Here is a 15,312-nt window from a genome sequence, read left to right as displayed (position 1 = left end):
GCCTCTCCAAATTACTGGTTGTGTGGAATAACCAAAATAAAAATCCACCCGAAGGTAGGCCTAGCAAGAGGATGAAAAGTTTGTTGCATGTATGTGCATTTTCCGCAGTGTTTAATTTTTTCTTTGTATAGAAACAATGTAATATTTTAAATGCCAACTAAGCATTTATAATAGTTTATCGAGCAGGAAGTGTTTCGGGTTGTTGTGATGTTTCCGTCTTTTGCCAACTTCTGTTTTCTTGCAGGACTTGAAAAGGAGGAGAGGAAGAAAAACATATTTTCACGTCTTTGTTTTCTGCATTCACAGTAAACTTTACTTGTAGTATCTTTATTCATCCACATTTTTCTTTAGACAGGTAGAGGCATTTAGTAACGTCTTAATTTTCATTTTTTCCCCCAATTCTGTTTTGCTTCTGCCAGCTGGGTTTCCTTTTAGGGCACACTGGCTCCTATTTTCATGTAGATACTGTATTTTCTTCATGTTGGTTTATCTGATTGTGCTGTCCTCTCTTTGGTTAATTTTTCTAGGCAGTTCTAGGACCTTCGTCATTCTACATTTCTACCTTGTGCTTCTCAACACTTACCTTTTGATGATTTTCATACTCAGACTTGTGTGTCACTGCTTGTTGTCTTACTGCTTTTTTATAGATGTTTTTCCTTTTTAATGACCAAAACCATCCCAAGTCTGCTTGCAGTATATTTCGTTTTTTTTTCTTTTTCACAAATTTCTGGTTTCTGTTTTGACCAGTGTAGTTTCTTCTTATATTCTCTACTTATTGTTGCAGTGTATTGTAAAAAGCCATAAAGTAAATGTATAATAATATCGCAGCTATGTTGATCCAAACACATTTCTTTTTGTCATTTATAAGAAACTTAGTGTATTTGCTTCTATTTTTTTCTCTAGTTTTTCTGTATACTTCAGTGCCATTTTGTCCTTTCTTGTTTTACCTCCAGGTTTTCCAGCTTGTTTTATTCAGAAGCTCTTTATTAACCCAGCTGTCTTCCTTGTCCCCAATGTCGTATTTTGAAGTAGATGCCAAGCTATGTTGTATTTCTCCCTGTAATCGAAGCTTGGCCATTATTTTCTGTGCCCTTGTAGTCTTTTCTAGATTTTACTCCAATCTTCTGAGGATGGTGTCTTATTTATTTATCTTGTTATGAATTACTAATTTTGTAACCCTTCATGTCAGACATCCCCAGAAAGAATTTTCCATTTTTCTTGTATCACATTTTTCTGTTTGTGAGAGGCTCGGTACCATCTGGTTACTGTCCAGCAACTGTATTTAATCCATGATTTTACACTCCATTCTGTTCTCAGTAGTCCTTTTTTTATTGGGCACATCTGAAAGTTGTTTGTATTGTTTCCCATGCCCTGACATTGTCTCCAGCATTTGTCAGTACTAGACCTGTCTAGATGTTACCTGTCTTTCTCAAGTTGGGGAGTACCTACTTCAGTGTTTCATCTGTTTTGTACAGAAAGTCAAAGTATCTGCATGGAGTCTGTGTCTTAGACCTGCTTTCAGTAGTCCTCAGAAATATCCTGCACCAATTCTTCCTCCCAGCTTTACTGCTTTGTTTTGCTCTCAAGGCTAAAGTATTGAGTTATATTTGTGATGTATGAACTCTGGGACTTTGTGTTCTGTTTTACCATTGTAAGATGTTTTATCTCCATCTGTTTATTCTTTCCTCATTAATTACATTTTTTAAATCCTAAACATCTGCCATTTTCTGAGCAGGTGAGAGAACCGGACAAAGAATATCACACCATTTTAATTTTAACTCTTTTGACTTAAAATTCTTGTTAAAATTGTCATTTCTTCTTTCCTTCTTCATAAGCATCTTGCCCCATATATAGCTACCTTTAACTTCTATCTTCTGTAGCAATTCTGCTCAATTAAATAATTAGGCATTTGTTGAATAAGTTGTATGGCCTAGTATGCCAGGTCCTCCTAACTTCCTGTATTTAATCAGCATTCCAGTGCCCACAATGTCTACTTTTTCTTTCATAGGAATTTGCTTATTTCATTTAGTTTGGTCCAATGTTTGGAGTGTTAAAAAGCAGTAAAGTTTTGTAACTAAAAATAAACACGATAAGCTATTTTTCTGTGAAGTTTTCACTGTTAGTAATGATAAAGATAACTCCAATCAGTTATTAAAGTGTCTTACTATTTCTGCTTTCAGCCTTTCCTATTTTATTTCATGTAGGAGTGTGGTATATGTTCTTTTCCTAATAACTGTAGGTGAATTAGAAAGTACTGATTGTCTTAACTTTTGCTGTCAGCTTCTGAAAGAGAGCTGTAATTCCTTGAAAAGCTTTAGCTGAAAATGTTGTCTTATCATGATCCCTGAAGTATTTCTACTTGAGTCTGGTACAGGCTTTTTCAGCATCTTTTGATAATGCTGTTTACATTGTGACCTTTTCCTGTCCCAATTTTCTTACACGGCCTTCTCATCTTATATTTCCCATCATGTGCCTACATGTAGTAAGTCCGGGGTTTTGTTTCCACCATTGTCCTCACAACCATCGAAAACTCAGTATCGACCCATTTATTGGTCCCACTCAACTTCCCTGCATCCGGGGACACTGAGTAAGGCACTCAGAAGTTTGTGATTATGACATCTTATCTGTTAGGGATGGTGCACTACTTGATACTCAGTCAGGTGCATTTACTTAGTACTTGGCAGGCTCACTTTTTCATTTATTTACTCCTTGGCAGGCTCAGTTCTGCATTTATTTAGTCCTTGGCAGGCCTATATTAATGGTAGAAAATGTATATCTTTAGATGTTCTTCGTGTTTCACTGTTGCGGTCATTACATTTGGGTTATCTGCCTGCAGGTAGCCCTCAGCCGGCCTGAATACCAGAGTCTTGGATTCCTGTTTCGGATGCTGTCTCTTCTTCCATGACGTCAGGTTGTCAGGGATATAAAACATGTAGCCGACGCCATTACATCAGTCTTTCTTGCTGCGCGGTGCCCGAAGCAGAAACAGTTCGCAAGTGCTGGTCAGCTGACTCCAGAAATTTAAATTTTTTGAGTTTCAGAACTGAAGTGTTTGAAAAAGCTAAGTACCCCACTGGGATCCTTTTTCTTGCTCTTAATTGATGTCAGGAAAAGTTAACAATTGTCTTACCTGTGGAAAGCAAATACCTCATAAAGATTTTCATTCGTACTGCATTCCTTGCCTAGACCCAGACCACGACACCCCTCTTGTGCTTTATTCAACCTCCAAACTATTCGTCATCGATCTATTTTTGCAGCAAATTATTTTGGTACTGTATATAACTATCCAGAAGTGGCTTCGGTAAGCCATCTGACTACCAATTTTCCAAAAAAAGTAAGGATAAAGACAGAGACAGACCGCATAGGTCCAAAACTGCCGACGACGCTTCCGTTAAGCTAGTTGCGAGTCCGCCAGTACTCAGGTGCTTTTGCAGCCCCTGATACCCGCTACTTCAGATTTCCAGGCCTCTACTGAGACCCATTCGGTGTCCAGTATGCCATGAGATGCTTCTTTGACTATGGAACCTGTGGACATCTCTACCTTGGATGGGTCCGGAGCCGCTGTGCAGGCACTGGCTTCTGTGGGTGTATTCAGGCCTACAGACTTGCATTTTAAACCGACACCATCTTCTTCATCCAGGCCTAAAACTCGACCCACGCTTAGAAAGCCGACATCCAAACCGCATGGACAGGCCCATATGCCTAAAAAACAAATGGTTAGAATGGCTGAAGACCTTATTACTTTAATTAGGGGAAGCCAGCCTTCCCCCTCTAAGAGACATAGAACTGATTTTCCTTTTGATTCTTCTGATCAGGATTCTGATATTTCTGTTTCTTCTGATTACCAGGATTTGCCCTTATCTACCTATGAGGATTTTGATGCAGAGGATTCCATTCCCTCTACTTCCCCTCCAGAAGATTTTTCTTTTGGTGAAACCTTGCACACTCTTAGGGAGCATTTCCTCTGGGAAAGCCAGGATTACTCTGACTCCAAAAAGAGGTTTAGGGAATTCTTACTCCTTCCTCAACGCAGGTGTTTAGCTATCCCTCCTGTTCTGGACATTGTAGAATCTAGCCTGTCCCCAGAAACTTTACATATTTTTCGTGTTTCACTGTTGCAGTCATTACAATTGGGTTATCCTGCTGGCAGGCTACCCTCAGTCGGCCTGAATTCCAAAGTCTAGGTCCGGCGACGGTTGCTGTCGCCAGTGCGCCAAGGGTATAAAAGATGCAGCTGACGCCATTTTCTTCAGTCTTTCTTGCCGCGCAGTGCCTGAAGCAAAAGCAGTTCACAAGTGCCGGTCGGCCGACTCCTGAGTTTTTCAAATTCGAATTTCAGATCCGAAGTCTTCATTAAAGCTAAGTACCCCATTGAGGAAACTTTTTTCTTGCTCCAGACCGATGTCAGAAAAAGTTAATAATTGTATTTCTTGTGGGAAGCAAATACCTCATAAGGCTTTTCATTCTTACTGTATTCCTTGCCTAGGCCCTGACCATAACGTTGCTAGTTGTTAGTTTTGTGCTAGATTTAACCAACGCAATATTAAGCGTCGGTACGATTTTGCATTCCATTACTTTGGCAGAAGATTTAATTATATAATGCCGTCGGAACAGCTGACTACCGGAGTTTATAAAAAGCGCAAAGAAAAAGAAAAGGACAGGCATCCGAGATCCAAAACCGACGACGAGGCTTCTGCTAGGCCTGTCGCCGGTTCTCAGTGAGGCGCTTTCACAGCCCCTGACGCCCACTACCTCAGAGCCACAGGCCACTTCCGACTCCCACGTGGAGCCAAGGCCGCTGAAAACTCAAGGTATTGGACACTCGGAAACTATTACCTCAGATGGGTCCGGAGCCGCTGAGCAGGCATCGGCTTCTGAGGGTGTTTTCAGGCCTACACAGTTATATGTGAAACCTACTTCAGCTTCAGAGGCAAAGACTAAAGCTACTCTAAAGACAAAGAAACAAGTACAGCATTCTCCTGGACAGGCCTCCATGCCTAAAAAAAAAAAGATGCTTAAAATGGCCGAAGACCTAATTACTTTGATCAGGGGTTCCCATCCCCCTCCTGATAAGAGGCCTAGGCAAGAGTTAGAATATGAATCTTCAGACCAGGTATTCATTTCCTCTGATTCCTCCTCTGAACAGGAATATTCTCTTCCTCTCTATGAGTATTCTGATGCTGAAGAATCTATCCCTTCAGCCTCTCCTCCCAAGGATTACTCTTTTGGGTAGACACTGCATACTATGAGGGGCTGCGGTGGTGGTGCTGCGGTAGCATTGTCGCCTCACAGTTAGACGTTGCCTGTTCGATTCTCAGTTAGAGCGTCTTCTGTGTGGCGACATGCATGAACGGGCGTTCCTTCATTGAAGGTTGTGCGTTAGGCCCAGCAAGCCAGCATGTAAAACTCTACTGCCAGTCATTAGCAGACCAGAGTTCCGCTCTGGCGACCCCTAACCGGGAAAAGCCGAAAGACACAAACAAACTGCATACTATAAGTTCATAGGTTCATAGGTTCATACTAGGCTATCTGCCCGAGGGCATTTACAAGCCTAGCCCATAGTTTTGTGGCTTACGCCACCCCTTTAGTATGGGGAACTATACCCATTATTTTGCTGTGCCTCTGTCGAGCAGTGACACTGAGGTAATCCCTGGGGTATATCTGCGATCTCCCATCCATTGGTCAAGATTTCTCTTGAACAAGGCCAGCGAGGTGCTCTGCCTCACATGTACCGGGATTTTGTTCCACAGCATAGGGAGTCTTTGGGTGATGAATCTATCCCTCCAGCACGCCCTATTGATAGCCGTGTCGAGGTTTAAGTCTCCGCCTTTGTGGCTCTGATGGATTTAGATTTTTTGAGGTGAAGCATATTCATCAAATCTGGGTTTGACATGGCCTTGTATGTTAGGCAAAGGTCACCTCTGAGCAAGCGTGCGACTGAATAGAGCTGGAGTTCTTTCAGTCGGGCAGCATAGGACAGATTTTGAGACCTTTTATCCTTTTGGTGAGGAACTTTTGTGGCCTCTCCAGCTGCTGCAAGTGTCGGGTCAGATACATTCCGAATGGGGCATTGTACTCAATCATTGGTCTGATGAGTGATGAGTAAAGGGAAACAATGACCTCCCTTGATCTAGATGAGAATTTCTTCATGATAAGGTGGGCAATGTAGAAGGTCTTCCTAACTACTTTAGCTACATGGGTGTCGAATGACAGACTACTATCAACCTGGGTCCCCAGGTCCCTGATAACTTCTTCTGTGCTCAGTGGATTGCCACCTATTTGGTAGCTAGGGGTAACCTTGTTTTTCCCGAAGGGTATGACTATGCATTTTTTGGCATTTAACTTTAGGCCGTGGCTCTGGCACCAGTTATCCGTTTCTGTGAGACCCTTCTGAAGGATATCTGTGTCAGATGTGTTTTCTACTATGGCGCCCAGTTTGCAGTCATCTGCAAACTTTGTCAGCCATAACCCTCCTGTGTTTGCTTGTACTTAGGAAAAGTAGATGCCAAACAAGAGTGGGCCCAGAACTGAGCCCTGTGGGACACCACTTGTGACAGGCTTTGAGTCTGACATGGCACCAGCAACTCTGACCCTGTGGGTTCTGTCACTCAGCCAGTTTGCAACCCATCTTGTGATGTATGGGTTAACATTTAAGCTGATGAGTTTTTCAATGATACCCGAGTGGGGTATTGTATCGAAGGCCTTAGCCAGATCGAGGTAGGCTGTATGGACTGCCTTTCCCTCATCAATGGCTTTGGTGACTGTTTTGAAAAAGTCAACCAAGTTTAAAAGGCATGATCTGCCTTTGACAAAGCCAAACTGGGTTGGATCCAAAGTCTGCAAATTCCCTATGTCTTTATTTATGAGGTCCATTATGATCCTCTCCATGGCTTTGCAGATAAGGCTTGTCAAGCTAATGGGCCGGTAATTTCCAGGGTCTGTGGAGGCACCGCTTTGTGAAGTGGGACCACAGTTGCAGTGCGCCACTCCTGGCATGATCCAGAGGTAAGACTTTGATTAAACAGTTGTCCTAGCTGTGGGTTTAATTCCTCATTGAGTTCGTGGAGCACACAGCCGGGGACACCATCAGGTCCCATGGATGCTGTGTTTTTTGCTTTGGAGAGAGCAGTTCTCACTTGGGCGCTGGAGATGTTTGGGGGGCTGCACTTGTTTGGTATAGATATCTCTCCTTTTGGGAGTTTGCACTGAACCTGTCAGCCAGTATGTTGGCAATGTCTGTACGATCAGTAATCTTCACATCATTTTGAACTAGTTCTGAGCATATCTGGGAGTTTCCTCCTAGGTTTCTAACATAGCTAAAGAAGGCCTTATGATTGTCTTTTGAGTCTTTAGCTATTTTTCTCTCAAATTTGCTTTGGATGATTTTATGAGAGCTCTTAGTTTTTACTTATAGTGATCAAGGGTGTCTTACCTTTTAAGGATTTTGCTCTATCTTGTAGTAGCTTCCTCCTTTTGTTGTAGAGTTTGTTTATGGCTGGGGTCCACCAGACTGGACGCTTGCCTTTGGTACAAAGAGTCTTTGTTTTGCTAGGGATTGCCTTATCCATGCAGTCCTGCAGGTGCTGGTAGAAGGCATTTGTAAGTGATTCAGCGGCTTGAGTATTGTTTTCCGGCTCGGGGCCTGAAAGGAGACCACACTAGTCTTTAGAAGTGTGAAGTCGGCTTTTGAGAAGTTCTTTACTGTGGTCTTTTATTTCAGGTGGGGTGGGATGAGGACCTCCAGCGAGATTAGTTTGTGATCTGATCTCACCAGTGAGGGGTATACTTCGGTGTTGAACATTGTGCTCCCATGTTCGTGATGATGAGATCAAGTATGTTATCTCCTCTTGTGGGGATGGTGACTAGTTGTTCCATGGCATTTGAGTTTATGAATTCCAGGAACTTTTGGGCTAGGGTGTTTGGGCTTGAGTAGTGTTCCCAGTCTATATTAGGGTAATTGAAGTCACCTAGTATGATGGTGTTTGGTGATACATTTATCCCCTCTAGTGTTTTCAGGAAGGCCATGTGAGGTTCCTGAGTTTGAGGGTGGCCTGTAACATGCTACAATTTGCAGAGCAGTCTTGCCTATGGTTAATTGCACCTGGATGGTCTCCGATGCATCGTGCGTTGCCACCAGTCTTGGTGTGGGTGTCCTTGATGAATATGGATACCCCCCCTCCTTTCTTGGTATTGTCCGGATTTTGGGGCCGGAACGCATGATATGAGGTAAAACCTGATAGCGCTGGGGTGCTCTCAGGAGCCTTGAACCAGGTTTCTGTCACAGCACAGACATCGATGTTCTCCATACTGAGAAGGGCCTCGAAGCGTGCATTTTGAGATTTAGACTTCTGGCATTGAGCAGCATTACCTTTAGTTTTTTTCCTTTTTTGTGTTCTAGGGTGGTAGGTTTAGAATTTGAGCCTTGCCTAAAAAAGGCACTATGGGGGTGGCAAGAGCCTTTGCCAATATCCGGAATCCCAGGGGTGACAGGTGCAAGCCGTCCCTTGCGAAGCAGCGTGGCTTGTCCAGCTTTCATCCCAGGCAGACAGATACTGGATCCCCTTTGAATGACACCAGTGTTTAAGCCAAATGTTAAAGCTGATCATCTTATCTCTGTATTGTGGCATCATTCTTGGTGAAGGTAGGATACTGCTCAAGGTCAGGGTCATACCTGCCTGGGCTACATGATCAGAGAGCTCCTCAATGTCTCTTTTCATGTAGTCCAAGGAGGTACGTCTCAGGTCGTTTACACCAGCGTGGACAATGACTGAGTCGTATTTGTACCTGCTGTTGAGAGACCTGAGTGCTTGCGTTATGTGGCGGATTCTAGCGCCCGACAGGCAGCTTACTGTGACCTTCTCCTTACTCAGTCTGGTGAGCGGACGCCAGTGTGTCTGACTATGGAGTCACCAATGATTAGTGTGTCTGGCATTGTGTTTGGCCTTAAGGGCTGTGACTGTTTGACACTCTGACTGTGAGGTCTATGTGTTATGGTGTTGTGTTCTGAGGTGGTTGTTTGGGTGTCTGCTTTGGTGGCCTCTGCTGTTTTGGTAGATTTTTGATCAGAGCCTCGAGTATGTCTTTGTGTGTTTATGTGTATGATTTGAGGTTGTAATGGTACTATGTGAGACTGGGTCTATAGTGTGTGTGGTAACCTTCTCCTCCTGACTGGTCTTGCCAGTCCTATGTTGAGAGAGCTCAGCCTCCAGTTTGGCCGTATAGTTGCATCTCTCGCATGTATTTGTGTTTTGTGGGAGGAGGAGAGGGTTGTCTGTGTACATGAGGCAATTGTAACATTGCCTCAATATTCCCAGGTTCACCAGCTGAGCAGGAGAGGACACTAGCAACTGATCCCTCGACATGCTAGAAGGATAGACAAAAAAATTAAAAAAAAAAGATTCCGGGGGACGTGGGTGACCGAGAAATGGGGGGTTGCCTTTTTGGGGTACTATCTATGACAAGGGTGCTGTATCAAGGTAATAAGTACTGCAGGAGCAAGTGCTAGGTTTAACAGATAGAGAATAGTCTACTTGGAGTCAAGTAGAGATGATCTTTTTAGTTATAGGATACGCTGATTTGATCAGTAGTATAGTTCGAGGAAGGTAGTTTTAAGGGAAAATTTGAAGAGTGGACTTTAGGTAGCTTGAATAGTTTAAACCTGCTTAACCGGCACTGCCCTAGTGTGCAACAGTGGCAGCTCTGCGCTAAATCGCGCTAATTCGCGCTAATTTAGCGCGTTTTATACCAGGGGGCTGGAAAAAGCTAGAAACTGGCCCAAAACGACCAATAAACTACTAGTTACTGGCTGAAACCTCACAAAACTGGACAAAAGGCAGCTCAATGCTTCCCACTCCCACTGGTAAGCAAGGTAACTTCCTTTCCCCCAAATAAGGCAAGGAAACAGTACACAGGAACTACAACCAAAGCCCAGGAATCAGCAACTCTGAAACTGGACTAAACTAGTAAAGCAGGAAAAACAAGAGATATTTTTTTTTCTTTTTTTCTTTTTTTCACAAAACAGGCAATGACATTAGATATTGCTGATATTTAAGCATATGAAATTGGCAATTTAAGGCTCTTACAGCCAAGGTAGCAGAAGTACAAATCTTTTTACCCCATCTGTCTAGGGCCCTAGAATCCCTAGGGAGGATTTCCACTGGGAGAGCCAAGATTACTCTGAATCCAAGAAAAGGCTCAGAGACTTCCTTTTACTGCCTCAGCACAGGCCCCTTGCTATCCCGCCTGTTTTAGACATTGTAGATGATGTATTTTCAAAGTTCAGTCTATCTCCAGACACTTTACCACCAGCTCCTGTTAAGCCAGATAGATACTATAGGGTTCCTGATTCACATAAATTTCTTTATAAAACCCTTCTGCTGGCCCAGAAACCATCTCTCAGGGTCCCAAAGGGATCAAGGCTTCTACTGCAAAAAAACTGATCCCCTCTGATAGGGATTCTAGGGCCCTAGACAGATGGGGTAAAAAGATTTGTACTTCTGCTACCTTGGCTGTAAGAGCCTTAAATTGCCAATTTCATATGCTTAAATATCAGCAATATCTAATGTCATTGCTTAAACAGAAAATGCCAGCAAATTCAGAATGTGCAGACAACAAAGAAATGCAGGATTTATTGCATGCAGCTGAACAAGTTGGAAAGCATACTTTGCAATGTGGTTTTGATTCTCTAGAGGCCTCCTGCAGGGCCGCTATTACAGGTTCTGTCATTAGGAGGCACGCTTGGTTAAAAGAACAGAATCTGCCTGATCATGTTAAAGCAAAACTATTAGATGCTCCATTACAGCATGATACTTTGTTTGGTGCTAAAGCTGAAGAGGTGTTGAAGAAAATGGAGGACAAAGCTAAATCTATACAAATAGTCAAGGATTTCTTGCAGGTACAGCCTCCCAGATTTAGCAGGAACTGGCCTACAAAAAATTGGTCATTTCCAGTGTCCCATAGGCCACAAAGAGGCAGATACAGATGTCCCAGAGGCAGATCACAGCCCCAGGGCGCATACAGCCCTAAAAGATGGGGTGCTTCTACCTCCAAGAGCTGAGAGGAAAAATCACAGCCATACAGGAAACCATCTCAATGACTTCCTCTTCCAGCTCCAAGTACTTATCTTTTGGCAGCCCTTTTGGTGTGTGTGGGGGGGGGGGGGGACTAGCACTTTTTTCACAAAATTGGCACATGATCACCCAGGACAAATGGGTTCTAAATATAGTGTCACAAGGCTACTGGTTCCACTTTCACACCCTGCCAAGGCCAAACGGTATGCCAGACCTGCCACGCAATCAATGGGCAGAGACACAAAAACAAGTTTCATCCCTCATGGACATGAGGGCCATTCAACAAGTACCAGAACAAGAGCAGGGGCAAGGATTCTATTCAGGACTGTTTTTGGTACCCAGAAAGGACAAAGCCTGGAGACCAATACTGGACCTATCTATTCTAAACACATATCTGTATATTCCAAAATTCAAAATGTTGACTCTACAGCAGCTTCTGCCCGTGTTGGGCAAGAAGGCTTGGCTTGTGACTTTAGATCTAAAAGAGGCATACCTGCATGTCCCAGTCAGACAAACATGCAGAAGATACCTCAGATTCAAAGCTGGCTCAATGCACTACCAATTCTCTGCACTGCCCTTTGGCTTATCTACTGCGCCCAGGGTCTTCACAAAGTGTCTGGCACCAGTAATTGCATACTGCAGACAAAGAGGAATACAAATATATCCTTACTTAGATGACTGCCTCATTCAAGCAGAGAACAAGGGCATTCTACTACAGCATCTGGCATTTGTAAAGAGATTACTATCATGCCTAGGGTACACAGTCAACGAGCAGAAATCAAAACTAGTACCCTCTCAAGAGATAATATTCCTGGGTGCAAGCTTAAATACAACTGCCCAGATGGCTTATCTCATGCCAGACAAACAAAGACAACTGACTACCTATTTCAGACTGTTGGCAACAAAGGCCCAGTTATCTGCAAGAAAAATTCTGCAGGCTTTGGGCTTCGTGACATCCTGCATCCTACTAATTCTATATGCAAGACTGCATATGAGGAAACTTCAGTGGTACCTAAAAAGTGTTTGGATTCAACATTGCCACAGTCTGGAAACAATAATCACTCTAATTCCCTGCCTGCAACAGGAGTTTCGATGGTGGGTGAAAGCCTGTCACCAGAACAAGGAACAGCCATTCACTCTCCCCCCAGCCACACAGATATTACCAACGGATGCATTGGATTATGCCTGGAGAGCCCACATGGCAGGAAGATGTATTCAGGGCACATGGTCCACAAACCAAATGCATCTACATATCAATCAAAAAGAGATGCTAGCTGTTCAAAATGCCCTGACAGCCTTCAAGGACCTACTTCATCCGGGACAACTACTGATAAAGACAGAGAATACCACGGTCATGTGTTACATAAACAAGCAGGGAGGCACTCATTCATACCCCCTTTGCAGACTAGCCATGACTTTGTGGGACACAGCATTGACTTACCAAGTACATCTGCAGGCACAATTCCTGCCAGGAAAGATAAATACTCTGGCAGACGAACTAAGCAGAAACCTCATGGATCCCCACGAGTGGAAATTGGATCCACAAGTCTTCAGCATAACAAGGAAATGGGGATGCCCGGACATAGATCTATTTGCCTCACCTCACAACTGCCAACTAAAGAGATTCTGCACAAGGACTTATCACAGACAAGCATGGAAAGTGGATGCCCTATCTTTCAGCTGGAAAAACGTAACAGTATATGCCTTTCCTCCTCTGCCTCTCCTCCCCAAGGTACTCCTAAAGGTCAGACAGGAGAAGCCAAAAATGATACTGATTGCCCCAGACTGGCAATGCCAGTACTGGTATCCGATCCTGAGGAACTTGTCTTCATGCCCAGCCTGGACCTTACCTCAAGTACCTCATCTACTGTCCCAGCAGAACAATCAGATCCTGCACAGCCAACTCAAGACCTTAAATCTGGCAGCATGGCGGATATTGTAGTCATACAAAACTCACCTCTCACTAAAGCGGTGATGAATGTCATTTTGGAGGCCAGGAGGCCTAGTACTAGAAAATCCTGTGCTGGAAAATGGAAGAGATTCTGTGCTTGGAACCAGGCACAAGGAATTGACACAGCTGTACCAAACATTCCTCAGATTTTGCAATACTTGACTGAGATGCTGGACAAAGGCCTATCTTTTTCATCTATAAAAATTCATGCCTCTGCCATTTTGGCTTATTACAATACAGACCCACCAATCTTTTCTCATCCTTTAAGGCAGTACCTTAGAGGGGCTAAAAATTTAAGGCCTCCAAGGAGATCACCAATGCCTGCATGGGACCTCTATTATGTCTTGGAAAAACTCACCCTGCCTCCTTTCGAGCCAGCCGCTGCAGCTGATATAAAGTTTTTATCTTGGAAAACAGCTCTGCTCCTAGCAATAACTTCTGCAAGACAAGTCTCAAAGCTACAGGCACTCATGGCTGTGGAACCTTTTATAATTTTTTATCCAGACAGAGTTTCTCTTTGGACAAACCCAACATTTATGCCTAAGGTAGTGTCCAGTGTGGCCCTTAACCAAACTATTCATCTGCCTACCTTTTATCCAAACCCACAGAATAAGGGGGAGAGAATTCTGCATTCTTTGGACATACACAGACAGCTACACTTCTGTTTGAACAGAACCAAAGCTTTCAGAAAGTCAGAGCAATTACTTGTGGCATAATCTGCAGGATCACAAGGAAAGGCTATCTCAAAGCAGACTATTTCAAAGTGGATAGGCCACTGCATTCGTTTCTGCTCTTCTCAACATGGCAAGCCAGTACCTAAGGGCATTAGGCCACATTCAACCAGAGCAGCAGCCACTTCAGCAGCCTTCCTCTGGGGAGTACCAACCAAAGACATTTTAGAGGCTGCTGCTTGGAGCTCAGTGCACACCTTCACAAAGCACTATCACTTACCACTCTACTCGAAGTCCAGGGCAGGCTTTGCCACTGCAGTTCTGCAGGGCCTAATAGCCGCCCCTAATGCTATTTAGCTCCAGCCTCCCAGCCTTAGCTTTGGGATTCAACCCAATTGTAATGACTGCAACAGTGAAACACGAAGAACATAGTACAGATCTGTACACTTACCATAAATGTAGATGTTCGAGTGTATTCACTGTTGCAGTCCAGGTTACCCACCCGCCATCCCCCATTACTTTGATGGAACTTATCTGTACTACTCTATTCTATACAACCTATGTGGTGTATTTGCTTGTAGATGAAGCCAAAATATATACTTTGGTACATGCATGTTTTTTGACATATTTTTAGCCTACACTTTTGGGGGCACCTGACATCTGGGACAAGAAAAACTGAAGAAAATGGCGTCGGCTGCATCTTTTATACCCCTGGCGCACTGACGTCAGGGATGAGGTGACAGCAACCGACGCTGGACCTAGACTTTGGAATTCAGGCCGACTGAGGGTAGCCTGGCAGCAGGATAACCCAATTGTAATGACTGCAACAGTGAATACACTCGAACATCTACATTTATGGTAAGTGTACACAACTGTACTTTCCAGCTCCCAGAAAACATGACAGGTATTGCAGAGTACCTGAGTCTCACAAGTTCCTCTTCAAGAATCCTACAGAGACTATTTCCCAAGGTCCAAAAGGCATTAAGGCTACTGCTACCAAAAATCCCTACCCCTTCTGATAGAGATTCTAGAGCCTTGGACAGATGGGGCAAGAAAGTATACACTTCTGCTACTTTGGCCATTAGGGCTTTAAATTGCCAGTTTCATATGTTAAAGTACCAGCAGCATATTATAGGACTACTTAAACAGAAAATGGTGTTGATTCCTGACTGTGCTGAACACAAAGAATTACAGGATTTAATCGTTTCTGCTGAACAAGTTTGTAAACATACTTTGCAATGTGGTTTTGACTCTTTAGAAGCATCTTGCAGGGCTGCTGTCACTGGGTCTGTACGTAGAAGGCATGCTTGGCTTAAGGAGCAAAAGCTGCCAGATCATGTTAATGCTAAGTTACTGGATGCTCCCTTAAACCAAGACCGCCTGTTTGGCATCAAAGCAGAAGTCCTCAAAAAGATGGAGGAAAAAGCTAAATCTATGAAAACTGTTAAGATTTCCTGCAAGCACAGCCTCCCAGATTTATTAGGCATTGGCCTTCAAAGAATTGGTCCTTTCCAGTCTCTTTTAGGCCTTCTCAGTCCAAACCCAGGAACAGCAGACCACCTAGGTTACAGTCTCAGGCTATGCACAGGCCTAAGCAGTGGTGGGCTCCCACTTCCAAAGC

General features: G+C 43.7%; 1 protein-coding gene across 2 annotated transcripts in view; it reads left to right on the top strand.

The window, feature by feature from the left end:
* The window catches only part of EXT2 (exostosin glycosyltransferase 2), a 1,719,054-nt gene that overhangs the window by 1,082,692 nt on the left and 621,050 nt on the right, over positions 1 to 15,312 (top strand). For both annotated transcript variants that reach the window (XM_044078315.1, XM_044078314.1), the window contains exon 9: positions 1 to 54. This exon is cut by the window's left edge and continues 136 nt beyond it. In XM_044078315.1, coding sequence (XP_043934250.1) covers positions 1 to 54 — 54 coding nt within the window. The remainder of the gene's footprint in view (positions 55 to 15,312) is intronic.

This window comes from Protopterus annectens, chromosome 7.part0 (genome assembly GCF_019279795.1).
Source record: "Protopterus annectens isolate FY-2018-M chromosome 7.part0, PAN1.0, whole genome shotgun sequence".
In the NCBI taxonomy this organism is placed as follows: Eukaryota; Metazoa; Chordata; order Ceratodontiformes; family Protopteridae; genus Protopterus; species Protopterus annectens.
Note: the sequence above shows the minus strand (reverse complement) of the source record. Positions and strands in the feature narration are given on the sequence as shown.